Source organism: Sphaeramia orbicularis, chromosome 14, assembly GCF_902148855.1.
Source record: "Sphaeramia orbicularis chromosome 14, fSphaOr1.1, whole genome shotgun sequence".
In the NCBI taxonomy this organism is placed as follows: Eukaryota; Metazoa; Chordata; class Actinopteri; order Kurtiformes; family Apogonidae; genus Sphaeramia; species Sphaeramia orbicularis.
The window spans coordinates 28,509,800-28,526,923 of record NC_043970.1 but is presented as its reverse complement, the minus strand read 5'-3'; the positions used below and the strand labels follow the sequence as shown (position 1 = coordinate 28,526,923).

The 17,124-nt window shown below is 35.6% G+C and overlaps 2 protein-coding genes across 2 annotated transcripts; both read left to right on the top strand.

Moving 5' to 3' along the window:
- The first annotated feature begins 3,476 nt into the window (after nucleotides 1–3,476).
- Nucleotides 3,477–13,688, top strand: prdx4 (peroxiredoxin 4). Its single transcript, XM_030155000.1, has 7 exons — nucleotides 3,477–3,789; nucleotides 9,297–9,414; nucleotides 9,528–9,644; nucleotides 10,427–10,549; nucleotides 12,609–12,739; nucleotides 12,852–12,886; nucleotides 13,589–13,688. The coding sequence occupies exons 1-7, from the start codon at nucleotides 3,579–3,581 to the stop codon at nucleotides 13,637–13,639; spliced, it is 786 nt and encodes a 261-aa protein (XP_030010860.1). The 5' UTR covers nucleotides 3,477–3,578; the 3' UTR covers nucleotides 13,640–13,688.
- Nucleotides 13,689–14,915: 1,227 nt separating this feature from the next.
- LOC115433602 (diamine acetyltransferase 1) lies at nucleotides 14,916–16,939 on the top strand. Its single transcript, XM_030155088.1, has 6 exons — nucleotides 14,916–15,156; nucleotides 15,348–15,399; nucleotides 15,513–15,596; nucleotides 15,700–15,801; nucleotides 15,923–15,963; nucleotides 16,050–16,939. Exons 1-6 carry the CDS (start codon nucleotides 15,091–15,093, stop codon nucleotides 16,215–16,217), a joined length of 513 nt encoding a protein of 170 aa, XP_030010948.1. The 5' UTR covers nucleotides 14,916–15,090; the 3' UTR covers nucleotides 16,218–16,939.
- Nucleotides 16,940–17,124: the final 185 nt, after the last annotated feature.

Below are 17,124 nucleotides of genomic sequence, written 5' to 3'. Positions count from 1 at the left end.
ATTTGTCTTTTAACATGGTGGCAAATGGAAATATCTTACCCCAGAATATCCAAACTTTGGGTCAGAATTTAAAACAGTTAGCAAAGCTGTCTTTATTGAGCTCTCAAAGGGGATGTGTGGTATCTGAATTCATTTCTATAATTAAAATATAATCAGAATTCTCTATTTTTTTCCTCAAATTTTGTCTTCTTAATAATAACCCCCAAAAAAATCAAGTTAATTTCTGGATTTGTGTGTGTCTGATGCAGCCACACATTGTGAAACATGATTTTTCTGGAAATATTTTATGATAAAATTTGAGATTGTGTCAAATTTTAAGGGTGTATGAAAACTCTTCTCCACTACTGTATTTTTTTTAGGCATCGCATAGTTTGCAGTGGTAGGGCCCAAAGTGATATTTTTTTCACAGGGCTCCAAATCCATGGTGACCCCCTGTGCTGCCATAAGCAGTGTTAGAGTTCATTCATAACATTGATCATATCTGGACATAATGGTCTGCACAGGCAGGAGGAGGAGGATCTGCATTCAGACTAGATGCACAGATTTGAAACATTCAGGGAAAGTCTAAGAAGTACAAGTAAAACTGATCATCTGGAACACAGGTGTCAAACATGCAGCCCAGGGGCCAAATCTGGCCCGCCAAAGGGTCCAGTCCGGCCCGTCAGATGAATTTATGAAATTCAAAAATTACACTCAAGAAATTATCAATCATTGGTGTAAAAATCATTTTAATTCAGGTTCCACATACAGACCAATTAAATCTCAACTAGGTCAGACCAGTAAAATATTATCATAATAACCTGTAAATAATGACAACTGATCTTTGTTTTAGTGTTAAAAAAAAAAGTACAATTACATGAAAATGTTTATATTAACAACCAAAAAATGTGAATAACCTGAACAAATATGAACAACTTGAAATGTCTTAAGAGAAGTGAATGCAATTTTACCAATATTCTGCCTGTTACTAAATGTTTTATGTATGTGTAATTGTAATGTAAGTTGTAATGCACATGTGTAAATAATAAAGTGAGGCAGAATATTGTTAAAATTGCCCTTGTTTTTGCTAAGATATTTCAAGTTGTTAATGTTTTTCAGATTTTTAACCCTCCGGTATCCCGTCCAGCAAGGCCCTAACTAAGCAGCAAGTGTGCCTTTTTGGCACACTTGTGGAATAATGTCAAAAAAAATTTTCATACAGTTTGTTTTTAATTCTTTTACACTTTTTTCTATTTCATCAATTTGAGCCATAAATAAAAATACCAAATACTCAATAACTGTCACATTTTTAACCCTTTAAATGCCATGTTTGTAATGTAAACAAACCATTTTTTTGGATGCAATAAACACACAAAAATTAATTTTTTTCAATGTACTACATAAAAAGTGGATCACATATTATTTGATTTTTGCAGCCTGGCATAATGATTAACTCCAACACTGGTTGATTTGCATTATTATTTTTGGCGCTTGGTCAAATGTTCAAAAATACTAGCATTTGTCACCAAGTGTCCGTAAAATGCACACCTATAAATCAAACTATTAAATATTATATATTGATTTACTTTTCTGCTCTAATTTGATTTTATTTTTGTAAATCAAGGTCAGCCCTAATCATACATATCAAATGGAAGAAATTGTGCGTTTTAGACACACTTGGGAGACAGATGCTAGTCTTGTAATTTTCTTTTGTTTACAATGTGCAAATTTTAGTTGGTGGCCAGAATTTGAAAGATCATGCAAAAATGAGCAACTTTTGAATTCTAACCTTATTTAAATTGTGAAAAATAATATGAAGTATTTTAACACAAAGTGCAAAGTGTGCCTAAAAGGTGCACCCGGATACCGGAGGGTTAAGGAAACATTGTGGATGTAAACATTATCCTAAAGTAATTTTACTTTTTCACTGTTATTATTTTACTGGTCCGGCCCACTTGAGATCATATTGGGGTGAATGTGGCCCCTGAACTAAAATGAGTTTGACACCCCTGATCTGGAACATGTGAGTGAAGCAGTGAGTAGTGATGGGACTTTTGGCTCTCTGAAGGGAGCCGTTCAATCAGGAGCCGTTCACTGAAAAGAGCCGTTCAAAAGACTGGCTCTTTTATGTTTTTTTCATTATTTTGAAACACAAATGTTTTAATGACTAAATAGGCTACATGTGATGTTTGACATTACATTTTTAAAGGTGTTTAATTGGCACAGCAGTAAATATTATCTTACTATAAAAAAGAATATTCAGTTCAAATGTGTGGGCTAAATCCATGACATGAGAGGTGACATCAGGCAAATGCTGGAATTGGACAAAAAATATCATGGTACATTTTGGGGACTAGTCTGTAGCCTAAAAATGAAGAAGAAAATAAAACATTTTCTTATGAAATAACATTTTATTCTCCTCAAAACGAGAACAATAAATGTGTGCAAACATACGGAAAAAATTGCACAAAACACAACCGTCATCAACCCTTTCATGTATAGTGGTCACTCCAGTGGACAGTTATTCTACAGCTGTTCTCTTGCATATTCATGGGTTTTGTTGTTTTAGTCCCATATCAGCCAACACAGAGGACACTTTTGAACCATCCCATAGTAATACACTGACATTCATACCGTTATTGTAACTTTGATGTTCTTGATAAACCTGATCTGCACTAACATGTTCAGTGTAAATCAGCTGCTAATTGTTATTAGACTGTAATTAACAGGGTTTTTTTTTTTTTTTTTTTGGTAATACAAAGGTTTTTCATACATATATTTTTTTTTCTCCATGAAGTGAGTAATAACTAGTATTAAAATATGTTAAAATGTGAGAAAACATCAGATTAGCAGCATTAAAAATGTTTTCATATCACTTTCTGATACTGGGTTTTAAACACATGTTTCTTTGCTTCAAAAATTAAATCCATGGTGTAGCCGAGTGGACATTTTTGTAACTCTATGAAAAAAACAGTCAATCACATTGTTTTTTCATGCCTAAGGAGGAAAAAAACACTCAAGAAAAAATCTTAACTAAGGTCCTCATAATTCATGCATGAAAGGGTTAATCACTGCAATGACTTAAATACCTGAACTGTAGTGCAGTTCTCAGAACAAGAACAGTCTGTGTGTAAACATACAGAGAAAATGCACAAAACACAAAAGCCATTTATCATTGCAATGACTTAAATACCTGAACAACTGTAGTGCATTTTCCCTCAGAACAAGAACAATCAATGTGTGTAAACATACGGAAAAAACTGCACAAAACACAACAGTGATTAATTACTGTTATTAATTAAAAAAAATAATAAAAATGAACGGCTCTTTACAAAGACTCGGTTCCCATCGTTCATTTCAAAGAACCGTTCAAAAGATTCGATTCGTTCGTGAATGTCACATCAGTAGCAGTGAGAAGCTAATTACCTCCAGGAGATGGCAGTAATGCAACAAACCGACAGTCACTGCAGACGAGCTGTAGTAAGAAGAGGAAGAAGAAGCGGAGGAGGAAGAGGAGGAGGAGGAAGACGGTGCTTCAAATCCTGCCAAAGCCTGCTTCTGTCCGGTGAGCGGATCCGTGCTCCACAAAGGACTGCAGAATGGAGCTGTTATTGCAGACTCAAGTACACAAGGAGCTTTTCTGCGCACTTTGCTGCGCCCTGCTGCTCCTCACCTGCGTCAGTTGCGCAGAGGAAGGCGCAAATGTGAAGAACTCCCAGTGTCACAACTACGCGGGAGGACACGTCTACCCTGGAGAGGCTTTCCGTGTACCTGTGTCCGACCATTCCCTGCACCTCAGCAAAGCCAAGAGTGAGTTCCCTGTGTGTGTGTGTGTGTGTGTGTGTGTGTGTGTGTGTGTGTGTGTGTGTGTGTGTGTGTGTGTGTGTGTGTGTCCGGGTGGCTTTGACGCGCAGGGTTTTCTGTGGTTCAGCTGCGTAATGTCAGAACAATGGGAGCGCAAACAGCCCAGTGTCTGCGTTTATTCTGCAGCTGCCTTTGCTTTTTAGTTTCCTCCAACATTTAGGCCTAAGTTGAATGCGTTTATGGGACACGTCATTCTCTGAGTGGCAGCAGTGGGTCGGGTCCGCCCCTTGGACGCATGACGGTGCCTGGCACAACTCCAACATGGTTATAGAGTAACACAGAGAGGTGCAACAGCTGGGACTCCCCCCAACACTCACACATCTACCACCTCATGTCAGGGATTCAAAATGTGACAAGGATTCTAAAACTCCAAAAACTACTTCTGAGTTTCTAACCCTTTCATTCATGAATTATGAGAAACTTAAGATTTTTTTTTTTCCAGACTGTTTTTATTCTTCTTTAGGCATGAAAAAAACAATGTGATTGAATTTTTTTATGAACCTACTTTTCATGGAGTTACAAAAATGTCCACTCAGCTGGACACAATGTGTTTAATTATTATTTATGTATTTATTTAACCTTTATTTTAACCAGGTAAGTTAGTTGAGAACTGATTCTCATTTGCATTAACGGCCTGGCCCAGAGGCAGCACACAAACAAAATGACTAGTAGCACAGGTTGCATGTACAAACGATAGAAAAGATTAAGAATTTTATTTTTGAAGCAAAGAAACATGAATTTACTGTCATACTGTGTGAAAACTATGAAATAAAAACATTTTTAATGCTGCAAATCTGATGTTTTCTCACATTTTAACATACAATCATACTAGTTATTACTCACTCAGATAATATGCAACCAAAAAAACAACTTTTTGTTAAAAAAAACTGTTAATTACAGTCTAATAACAATTAGCAATTGATTTACACTCAAATATGTTACTGCAGGTCAGGTTTATCAAGAACAGTAAAGTTACAGTAATGGTATGAACTGCAGTGTATGGGATGATGCAGAAGCATCCACTGTGTTGGCTGATATGGAACTAAAACAACAAAACCCATGAATATACAAGAGAACAGCTGGAGAAAAGCTGTCCACTGGAGTGACCAGTATACATGAAAGGGTTAACTTAGATTTTTTTTTTTTTTTTTCCTGAGTGTTTTCCTCTTTAGGCATGAAAAAAAAAATAATGCAATTGAAATTGTTTTTTATGAACCTATTTTTCATGGAGTTGCAAAAATGTCTACTCAGCTGGACACCATGTGTTTAACCCTTTCATGCATAAATTATGAGAACCTTGGTCAATACTTGTTTTTTGAGTGATTTTATCCCTTTTTAGGCATAAAAAAACAATGCAATTGAATTTTTTTTATGAACCTATTTTTCATGGAGTTACAAAAATGTCCACCCAGCTGGTCCCCAGTGCGTTTAATTTTTGAAGCAAAGAAAATGTATTTAAACCTAATGTTACTATAATACTAGTTATTACTAATTTCATGGAGATAATATGTGAAAAATAAAACTTTTTGTTTAAGAAAACTGTTAATCACAGTCTAATAACAGTTAGCAATTGATTTACACTCAAACATGTTAGTGCAGATCAGGTTTGTCAAGAACAGTAAAGTTACAGTAATGGTATGAATTGCAGTCTTTGGGATGATGCATAAGCGTCCACTGTGTTGGCTGATATGGAACTAAAACAACAAAACCCATGAATATATAGGAGAAAAGCTGTAGAATAGCTGTCCACTGTAGTGACCACTATACATGAGAGGGTTAATTTTTGAAGCAAAGAAACATCTATTTACTGATACGCTGTGTGGAAACTATGAAATCATTTAAAAAATATTGTTAATCTGATGTTTTGTAACATTTTAACAAACTCTAATAGTAGTTATTACTCACTTTATTGAGATTATATGCAAAAAACAACAACTTAATAACAGTCTGAATGACAGTGTATGAATTGTGCTATACAAATAAATCTGCCTTGCCTTGCCAGTCTAACAACAATAACAAGTACCTGATTTACACTCAAGCATGTTACTGCAGATCAGGTTTATCAACAGCTAAGTTACAGTAATGGTATGAATCGCGGTGTATGGGATGACGCTTAAGTGTCCACTGTGTTGGCTGATATGGAACTAAAATAATAAAATCCTTGAAAATACAATAAGAGAACAGCTGTAAAATAGCTGTCCACTGTAGTGACCACAATGCATGAAAGGACTAATGTTTGTATTGTATCATCATATGTCAGAGGTGTCATTTTAGTTCAGGAGCCAAATACAGACCAACTGTGTGTTTGACCAGTAAAATAGTAACAGTAGAAAATTACATCATGAATATGTTTACACCTACAAAGTATTCTTCAAAAAGTGTAACGACAACACAAACAACCTGACATTTTTGAAGAAAAACAAGTGCAAGTTAAAAAAAACACATGTGCATTGCAACTTATGGATCATAGTGGATCTGCAAATACACAAAACATTTAGGAACAGGCATAATATAAAATTGTTAAATTGCGCTTACTTCACTGAAGACATCTCATTTTTTTCGTATTTGTTCAGGTTATTCACATTTTTTATCAAAACATAGGTTGTAAATTTAAACATTTTCATGTAAGTTTAATTTATTACACTACAACAAACAAAAATTTGGAGTTCTCATTATTTCTAGGTTATTACAATAGTATTGTACTGGTACAACCTGCTTGGAATTGAATTGGGCTGTATGTGGCCCCTGAACTAAAGTTATTTTAGCACCCTTGACTGTTAATATCTTCAGTGTAATTTTTGCTTCTCACAAATTCATCCCATGGCCCAGATTGGACCCTTGGCAGGTTAGTTGCAGTCCACAGGTCATATGTTTCATGTGCCCTCGAAACTTTGCCAAGTTCTTGCTTCTATCTATGGTAGGGATCCAACCAATTGTTCCGAGTTTTGATTAATCTTGTTGGTATGATTTGGTTTTTAGTGAAATTAATACAGTGCTTCCACTATTTGCACCCATCCTTTTAGACGGATGCTTTTCCAAACTCCAAAAACTAAATTAAGGCCTTAATTATCCTTAAAATCGATCATTAATTGTTAAAGGCTTTAAAAATAGCACAATACATGATATTGCTATAATTGTTTTGAAAATCTTTGCAAAGATCTTGTTAAATTAGTGTTTAGTATTTTAGCATAATGAAGATGGGAATGAGTGGAGCCTCTGGCATCATTCACAGGTAGAAGGGTTCAGGTATGAGCTTTAGCAACGTGAAGGTCAGCAGCAGAAACATGAGCCATGGAGAAATGGAAATATAACATCAGCTGGATTACAACATGGTTAATCCTTTATAGGGCACTCATAGAAATACTCTGAAATTCAAAATTTCAACCTTAGTGTGTCATTAAAGGACGTAACAAGATTTTATTACTTTTGTGAAATTTTTCAACATTTGTTTTTGTTATGCAGAATATTCAGGTCAGTGAAGTTGATATTTGGTTCCTTACCTGTAGGTGATAAAAAAAAAAAAAAAATCTAAGAAGTATATACAAAAAAATACAAGAAAAAAGCATGTGAGGTGAAAAGAACATCGCTTTTAGAACATTCCAACAATGCGCTGATCCAGACCCCTGTCCACATCCACATTCTCCCTTTGAACATCATTCCTTACATTAGTACCATTACTTCATGGTACCTAACAAAGCAGGTACACTCACTGTTCATGCAGAGGTGGGCCTTATAGACTTTGTAGACTACGTTGGACCTGAGATTGTGGACTTGTTGTCCTCACTGTAACTGTTGCTGTCACTGTCTTGTAATGTATGTGGAAATTACCAAAAATAGTCACTTGCCTGATAAAGGGTTAAGACTGGTTCAAGGAAATAATGACTAGGCCTGTTGAACTGGTATTGTTTTGAATGTAAGGCCTTAAATTTGATCAGACACCTTGAAAAATGTCATAAATTCATACATTTAGCTTCCTCTGCCTATGCACTGTACATAGAAATAGACTGTATGCAAAGATTATAGATTGTCCAATTAAATTTTAAGATAATGTTTTAAGATTCTCCACTCAGAAAGCTTTATTATTCATCATATAATGAAAACTGTAGAACTTGAATAATAGTTTGTTTCTAAAGGTTGATATATTGACATTAATTTGGGACAAAGGAAAGCCATTATCCTCCCCATCCCTATCCAAAACATGTTGACCCTGAAAACACTTGATGTTTTATTACAAATGTATAACTGTTAAACAGGTAAGTCAGTGTAATACATTCCTAAATTTGTAAATATATCTGAATCAGTTGAACATAAAAAAATATATGTGACAATATTTTTTCATCTTTTTCCCTCAGTGGGAAGTAAGTTAGTAAGTAAGTTTATTATTTTTTGGTCATTATCTGTGCGAACTTCTTCTATTGATGATGTGTAAATTATCCTGGAAATGCTGAAAAACATTTGTTTCACTCTTTCGTGGCCACATTTTTATTCTACCTCATATTAATGTCATCTATCAAAATGATTTGATCCTGTATAAAAACAATGAGATGCAGATCTTCATAAATATGCTGTAGCTTTAAAACTCAAAAACCCACATTTTCCCAAGAAGGATTTTATAGTGAGTTTTCACATGATTTCTTTCAATAAAATCCTTGATCTGAACTGGGAAAAACTCCAGATTCTGGGTGTGTTGGCATGGACAAACCCTTGTCCATTTTTCAGTCTGAATTTTAGGCAGTATTGTAAATAAGTGTGTGTACTATAGACTGGTACAGAAGAGCAGGAGTGATTTATTTTATTACACAAGCAGTAACAGCTAATATAATGTGCTTTAAATACAACGTTATGTCCACATTTCTGTAGCTATTGTCATAGTAGATGCATTTTGTACATATTTTATTAAACAGTAATCTCCAAAGTAGGGACGTAATGATATGAAAATTTCATATCACAGTTATTGTGACCAAAATTATCACGGTTACCATTATTATCGCGGCATTGTTGAAATGTGCTCAAAATGTTCAAAAAGTACTATACACACGCTGAAATAATTTAACCAAGTTGTATTTTAAAAAAAAATAATAATAATAGGCACAATGTACTTTCTGTTGGCAGAAACATTCAAATATTAACATGTAAACATCAAACATACAAATGTGCATGAAAGATGTCACCTTATGGCCATTGTTCGACCATTTTCCATAACAAGTTTGAGTTCTTTTAGTTTCTTTTTCACAAATAGATAGATAGTCTCTCTCTCTCCCTCTCTCTTTCAAAATGCGGTAATCAAACATGGTTATCATGATAATTAGAATTTAAACTGTAATACTAACCGTCAGGAATTTTACCGCGGTTTATCGTTATACCGGTAATCGTTACATCCCTACTCCAAAGCAAACTAGAGTATAGATTCCTGGTTCGATTTATTGCATAAAATCCTCTTCGTTTCATTCCAGTTTCAAAGCCTGCACCAAATTGGGAAGGAACAGCTGTTATCAACGGTGAATTCAAGGAGGTGAAACTGTCGGACTACAGAGGCAAATATCTGGTCTTTTTCTTCTATCCCCTGGACTTGTGAGTAACATTTTCACATGCATTGTTATTACAGTTTCTTATCCGAGGTGATGTTAAAAAAACAAATGCATATATAAAGTCTTGTATTCACACCTTTGCTGTTACGTTTGCAGCACATTTGTCTGCCCCACAGAGATCATTGCGTTCAGTGATCGTGTGCATGAGTTTCAGGCCATTAATACAGAGGTGGTCGCCTGCTCCGTCGACTCCCAGTTCACCCATCTGGCCTGGTGAGACGTCTTTTCACTAATGTACTGACTCTTGACTTACTGCTGCTGTTGCATAGTAGAACTGGTATATTACTTTCAGGGTTCCTGCAGGGTCCAAAAAACTCTTGAATTTCCAAATCTGCATTTAATACCTTAAAGTCTTTAAAGGGTATTAAATTTGATATAGTAAGTCTTAAGTTCTGTTGCCATAAACTTGTTCACTGTGTTGTGTCTAAATGTGTCTGTTAAATGTCCAAACTGCAAAGAAAGTAACGTTAGTCGACTCAGTTCAACCTGTTCCAACACTACAATTTTTATTGAAATTAGGAACCAATTATCGTTAACTTTGCACCCCTTGATGAGGAATGCCTCGAAACAATGGGAATCAAGGCATTGGTGTAAATCAATACATTTTCCTAAATTCTAGGAGTTGTGAATTTTTGCCAGTATGGCCATGAAAGGCTGAGAAATGGGCATTAAATTCTGTTCTAAGTAGTCTCAAAAAGGTCTTAAAAAGTCTTAAATTTAACATGTAGAAACCTGTAGGAACCCTGTGCTTTGTCTTTTCTAGATCGTTTCTTTTATTAGGGTGACTTTAAGATCGGACCAGGGAGAACAAATGAAAACTGACTCTCACTGACAGTTTTTGTGTTTCTTTTGATTAATGAGCAGAAATAAACAATAAATGAAATGAAATTATATGAACCATACATGAAGCTATACACACTTTATTTTATTTAAAGGTATGCCCCCTTTCAGGTGTAATACTGGGTTTTAAAGTTCCATTATCTTGTTTTTAACAGGATCAATACACCCAGGAAGCAGGGAGGACTTGGACCAATGAAAATCCCTCTGTTGTCTGATCTCACTCATCAAATTTCTAAAGACTATGGAGTCTATCTGGAGGACCAAGGACACACACTGAGGTACAATGCCACATTTACATTTTACGGTCTAACAACCAAAGGTTGTAGGTTCATCCATTACATATTTTATTAAAGTAAGAACATAAAACTGCATTTACATAGCAGATTTTGCCCTAGATGGAAGCATAATAAAGGATGCAAAGTGTGAAGTCCAAATTGCAGTAAAAACAAAACAATACAAAACTGGAATAATTATGAGACTGTTTCGGTAAAGTTGATAGATTTTTGAAGCAGCTATGAAACAACAATTACTTGCCTCGCACTAATACGTACATATCATGGGTGTCAAAATAATTATAGTTCAGGCTAGTTCAGGTTCACACTATGCACAGCCACACTACTTCCTAAACTTCAGGTGGGTCCTTTATGTCCTGTCTTTGATTATTGGACACACTGATTAATCCAGGTGTGTCTGTTACTTCTTGTTGTGACAACTGATTAATTAAGCATACCTGGATTAATCAGTGTGTCCAGTAGTCAAAGACAGGAAATAAAGGACCCACCTGAAGTTCAGGAAGTAGTGAGGCTGTGCATAGAGTCCATTGGATCTCCATTGGGGTGAACATTAAAATAACAATAACCTATAACTAACTCCAAATTTGTATCTTTGTTTTAGTGCAAAGGAAGTGCAGTTTTAAAAATATTACCGTACATCTAAATTTCTCACTTACACATGTGTATGACAACTTAGATCTCAGTGAATCTACAAATGCACAAAACATTTAGTAACAGGTGTATATTGTTAAAATTCCACTTCTTTGTCTTAAGAAATATAAGGTTGTTTGTGGTTGTTTACATTATTCACATTTGTTCATCATCGTTTATTCATATGAACATTTTCATTATGTAATTTTACTTTTTTCACACTAAAACTAAAAAAGAGAAAAATTTGGAGTTTTCTTCCATTATAGGTTATTATGCTATTATTTTACTGCTCCAATCCACTTGAGATCACAAAATATGTTTGGGAAGGAATGCTTCTCGGACCAAAAAAGAGTGTGTTCGAGGTGCTCTTTGGAAAAAGGGATTCAAAAAGTATTTATCACACTGGAAGAAAAATCCAAGGCACTCTCTTTAAACATTAAAATGCCTTTATTATCATGGCATGGTCATATCTAGACCTAAAAAAGCACTTCAACACGTTTCGGCTTCAAGCCTTCATCAGAAAGTCAAACAGGAGCCTGAAAAACTGTAGGTTCCACAGCAACCCATCCACATTACAAGCTATTGGCATCGACCATATTCCATCCTCCTTAAGAAAGGGGGACAGGCAAAAGACATTAAACCAACAGGAAGCTTTCTGGATTTTTAAACTCCAAGCCACTGTACCCCCTGGACTGAATGAAGAGTTGGACTTTTCTGTTTTCTTGTAATGTATTACTTGTTTCTTGTTTTAAAGACTTTACACTGGTTTGATCTTAATTTAACAGGGATATGTAAATTTTGCACTGTTTTTTATTCATGTATACTTGTAAATATTTCTATTTGACCTGCAGTGACACCATCTGCTGGCCATTTACATGTGGACACCCTCTGCAGGCCGTTACCTTCATGCCCAGCTGGCAGGTTCCTATTGGTTAGACCCTACTATATAGGAACCTACAGTTTTTCAGGCTCCTGTTTGACTTCCTGATGAAGGCTTGGAGCCGAAACGCGTTGAAGTGTTTTTTTTAGGTCTAGATATGACCATGCCATGATAATAAAGGCATTTTAATCTTTAAAAAGAGTGCCTTGGATTTTCTTCCACTTGAGATCACATTTGGTTGTATGTGAGACCTGAACTAAAATAACTTTTTTGACACCCTTGACTGTTAATATCTTCAGAGTAAGTTTTGCACTTCGCAAATTCAACCTGTGGGCCAGATTGGACCCTTTGGAGGGCTGGATATTTTGACACCCCTAACCCTAACCCTGACCCTGGTATAAATCATAATAAGTCACCTGCAGTTTAGACATTGGAGATAAATATGTAATTTTCCTACTTCATACAGATTTTACTGGTCATGGGAAAACTACCACAGAAAAGGCAGTAAATTCTACATATCCATGTCTCTCTTAGGGGACTCTTCATCATCGATGACAAAGGCATCCTTAGGCAAATCACAATGAACGATCTCCCAGTGGGAAGATCTGTAGATGAGACTCTGCGGCTGGTCCAGGCCTTCCAGTACACCGACAAACATGGAGAAGGTACACTGTTGCCTCCTGAAGTCGAGATTGACATATAGTTTATTAACTTTGACCAATATCAGTCAATCACATGTATCTGTAACTTACAGATGTGATGTTTTTGCTTCTACAGTGTGTCCAGCAGGATGGAAGCCAGGCAGTGATACAGTGAGTATCTCTGGAGTTGTAATTATATCCCTGAAATTGAGTTTTGGAGATATAATGGTTTTACCCGAACACCACCGCCGGATCCGCCACTGCCAGATATTTTTTGTGTGAACGTGATAACTAGCGCTTGAGTTGAAAATCACTTTTTTGGACATAAATCAAGAACTAATAGGCCGACTGAGATCAAATTTGGTCCATATTAATCGTCTTACAAATCTCCATTGTCTTGCTACCATCCAGATTTCATATGGTGTCATTTTCATTCACTTGCTGGAGTTTTGTGGGGAAAAATTGGTTCTCTGACCATTATTCTGTCACTATCAGGTCGATGTAGCTCAAACTGAGTTCATATCGATTGTCTAATAATGACCTTCCTTCATACCACTACCTAGAGTTTACATGATGTCATATATTGACACCAGGTGGTGTGTTTTTTCCAAATGGTTGGGGGAGCAGAGGATTGGGGGTAATTCAGGGATATACCCTCGCCTCGTTAAAACAAATCGTCATTTACTACTGTTTTCCCATAGATAGGAGATGTCAGAGTTCAGTTACACAGTTAATGTTTACCCAAACAATGTACATGTGCATATATGTGTTTTGCAGAATTTAGGTTAGATTTCTCAATATGTAATGAGGTGTATGCCATGTATTTAAAAGAAATATTGTCTATTAATTAAATCACTTTTTTTTCTCCAACAGATCATTCCAGACCCTTCAGGAAAGCTGAAATATTTTGATAAACTGAACTGATCTGCATTTCTGCCACCACTCAAAGTTCAAATAAAACACTTTTTCTTAAGATGCTGTCTGTGTCATCCTTAAGGCACATTGAAATTTTATGATTTATTTTTATTTATTGCACTTCAATAGATTGATAGATAGATAGAAAAAACTTAAGTGCTTATTGTAAACTGTTACTGAAATCACTGAGTGAATGTCAAATGCAAATTAGTATTTCTTTTAAAACTCAGGGATAACCTTTGTTTTGTACTTCCTGTACCTTTCTGTTGTCCTGCTGACGTATCTTAACTTTGAAACTGAACACAGACACCACAGAGTATATGGTGTCAGCTTAAACAACACATTAAACATTTACATAAGGATGAAGTTAACGTTTGTACTGTGTTGAATGCAAATAGTTGATTGACCTCAGTGTTGTGACAGTAGTTACTGCTGCAACTTCTAAAAAAAAAAACTAAACCTTGAAGTAAATGTAAACAAATGGGTCATTTTTTTTAACTGCAAGTCTATTGAGCCCATGACAATACTAGAGTAAAAGTGATCAAACTGCCTAATTTGAGATTGCACACATGGCAACAATAAAACGTGAGTAGGTGAGATACTTTGTGCATTGTTTTTTTTAGAGGATAATGACTCAGAACATTATCACACGGTTTTCCTGATTAAACATAACATCACACTGTCAAAACACTCAAATATCCTCCTGAGACCCAGGAAAGTAAAAGTTTTGGCTTTTTTACATGAAATCATTGCCTTGATTGGAAACAGCATGATGCAACAGTTTTTTCAGATACATTTTTTTCTTTCTGATATGGACTGTGCTTTGCAGTGGCATTTGTTCCTCTTTTTTTGTTAAATAAGGCTGTAAAAACTTGTCTCCTACAGAGGAAAAAATGCATTGTTGGGTCTAAGGAGGATATGAATATGCTCACGGTCAGCATAAAAGTTTTTTTTTCTCAACTCAGCCACACTGCTACAAGCTAAACAGGTGGAACAATTGAATATATGCAAAGCAAAAGCAACTGAAGAACAGTCTGTTCAGTGTTGGATTAAAAAGGACAGTTTTCGTCACACTCTAGTCAGAGGTTATTCTTTAACCAGCTCTACACAACATGTTTTTCCAGGTCTAGTTAATATTTACCTTTTCCTATGCAAGTACTGTGATCAACCCAAAGATAGGCGTTACCAGAGGAAATGAAACAGGATGTGATAAAGCCATTTGCCCATATATGGATGACTGACCACAGTGAAACCTGCTGATGGTAAAGCATAAATTGAGCTGAGGACAGACTGAAGTCACCACACTGTGTGAGACAGCCAATGTTCTCTCTCCGCATATACTGGTTTTCTAAATTCTTTGTCGGGGGGTAAACTCCTGAGGAGCGAATGAAGAAACAAATTTTGCTTTTGTTCACATTCAGAGGACTTGTAAGCAAAGGAAAAAGGGGAAAAAAGAGAAAATGGCCAGTTTTATATTACGGAAAGCTGAACCCAAGGATGTCTCAGATATCTTACGACTCATAAAGGTAAGTTAAAGCCCAAACAGTAGTTTAACAGTAAAATGAATTTATTTGTTTGTGATTTATTTATGTGTGAGTTAACAAGTTAATAAGTTGGAAAAAAATGAATGTTTCAGTTACATCTATGTTTCAGTCATATCACATGACAATTACAAGTCATTTCCTCTTTCATGTCCTCTCTTGTTTTTATCATTTAGGAACTTGCTAAATTTGAGGAGATGGAGGAGCAGGTCATATTGACTGAAAAAGGTGACGTATTTAGATTTCATTAAGTTTTACAGAGGATTTTATATTTATTTGGATTGGGCACTAAAGTCCTGAGTCATCAAACACTCATGAAGTCAATGTTAAAATGTCTATAGATCTACTCGAAGATGGCTTTGGAGATCATCCATTTTACCACTGCCTGGTTGCTGAAGTACCAAAAGAACAGCAGAGCCCAGAAGGTAGAGAAACACAAAAAAGTATTTCTCGGCTTTGTTTTATAAGCAAAACACTAAAATCCCTTTAAGTTTAGCTCTAACCACAGTTGTTTTTTTTTTGTTGCAGGCTACACTGTGATTGGATTTGCCATGTACTACTTCACCTACGACCCTTGGATTGGAAAGCTGCTCTACCTTGAAGACTTCTATGTCATGCAGGACTATCGTGGTAATGCAATCTTATATGATGGCGGTTATAAAGATGAATCATTTACAGTGAAAGTGTTTTGCAAGGCTGAGATATACTGAAACTCTTGTATTTGCTCTGTGTGCATTTTGTGTGTCATCAGGTCTTGGCATTGGTTCACAGATCCTGAAGGTTCTGAGCGAGGTACAGTACAGACTTATCATTTTATGACTATGTTCAACACCTGTACATGTACCAGTGTTTTATCATTTGTTTTTGTCCCCTCCCAGACGGCAGTGAGGACCCGTTGTAGCAGCATGCATTTTATTGTAGCAGAAAACAACACAAAGTCTATTGAGTTCTACAAGCGCAGAGGAGCAGCTGATCTGTCTTTTGAGGAAGGCTGGCGTCTTTTTGCGATTGACAAGGAGGACCTGCTGAAAATGACATCCAAATAGAATTGCTTGTACTGAATGTTGACATTGCAATCCTGTCCTGTGCCATGATTTATTACACCCTAAGATTACAGCAATCAATATGAAAAAAAGGCTTCTGCTGATTAGAAACAGGCAATCACTTGCAAATGAATACAGCTATTCATGTGATTTGTAAGAGCAAGTATCTGTATGATGTTGTGTTTTTCTACTTATATGTACACGATATTATTCTTATTTCTGTTCAGTATCTTTGTCTATTTTATATTTTCTGGCCAAAAAGGTCAAATATGATCATGTTTCATATGCATTGGGATTTTTATCCACATGTCCTGTAGATCTCCCTCTCATTATCTAGATGCATATATGTGTTGTTTACTTTGTTTTTATGGCAGTAAACTGATAACAAATGATTAAATAATGAATTGTTTGGATACAACTGTTATAAAGGGCAAAGTGCCATCATAAAATACAATAATAAACAAACAGATTTTGTTTAGATTTTGCATTTATAGTTCCCACTTTTGTGGTGTGATTTATCTAACATTTTCTTAAATCTATAAGCATACATTTAACCAGTGGTAGAAAAAAGCGTTGAGACTCTATCAAAGTTATACATAATCTCAAAAGTTATCATGAAATGTTTGCGGAAAAAAATGTTTTTGTTTGAAAAGGTGTGGCAGCATGTAACGGACACACACAAAAAAATTTTTGTTTATTGTTAAAAATAAAAAAGTAAAATGCCATGTCCTGGATGTGTTTCATTATGCTGCTGAAACATGCAGTTTTGATCTTGATAGAACAATACATGTGCAGGAGGGAGCATGTGAGTTTGGAACAATACTTGGCAGAGTTCAATGACATCAGAGTGATTCTTAATGCAGTGTATTAGAAATGCATGGGGTGTCTAAAAACCTTTTTCCACTACTGT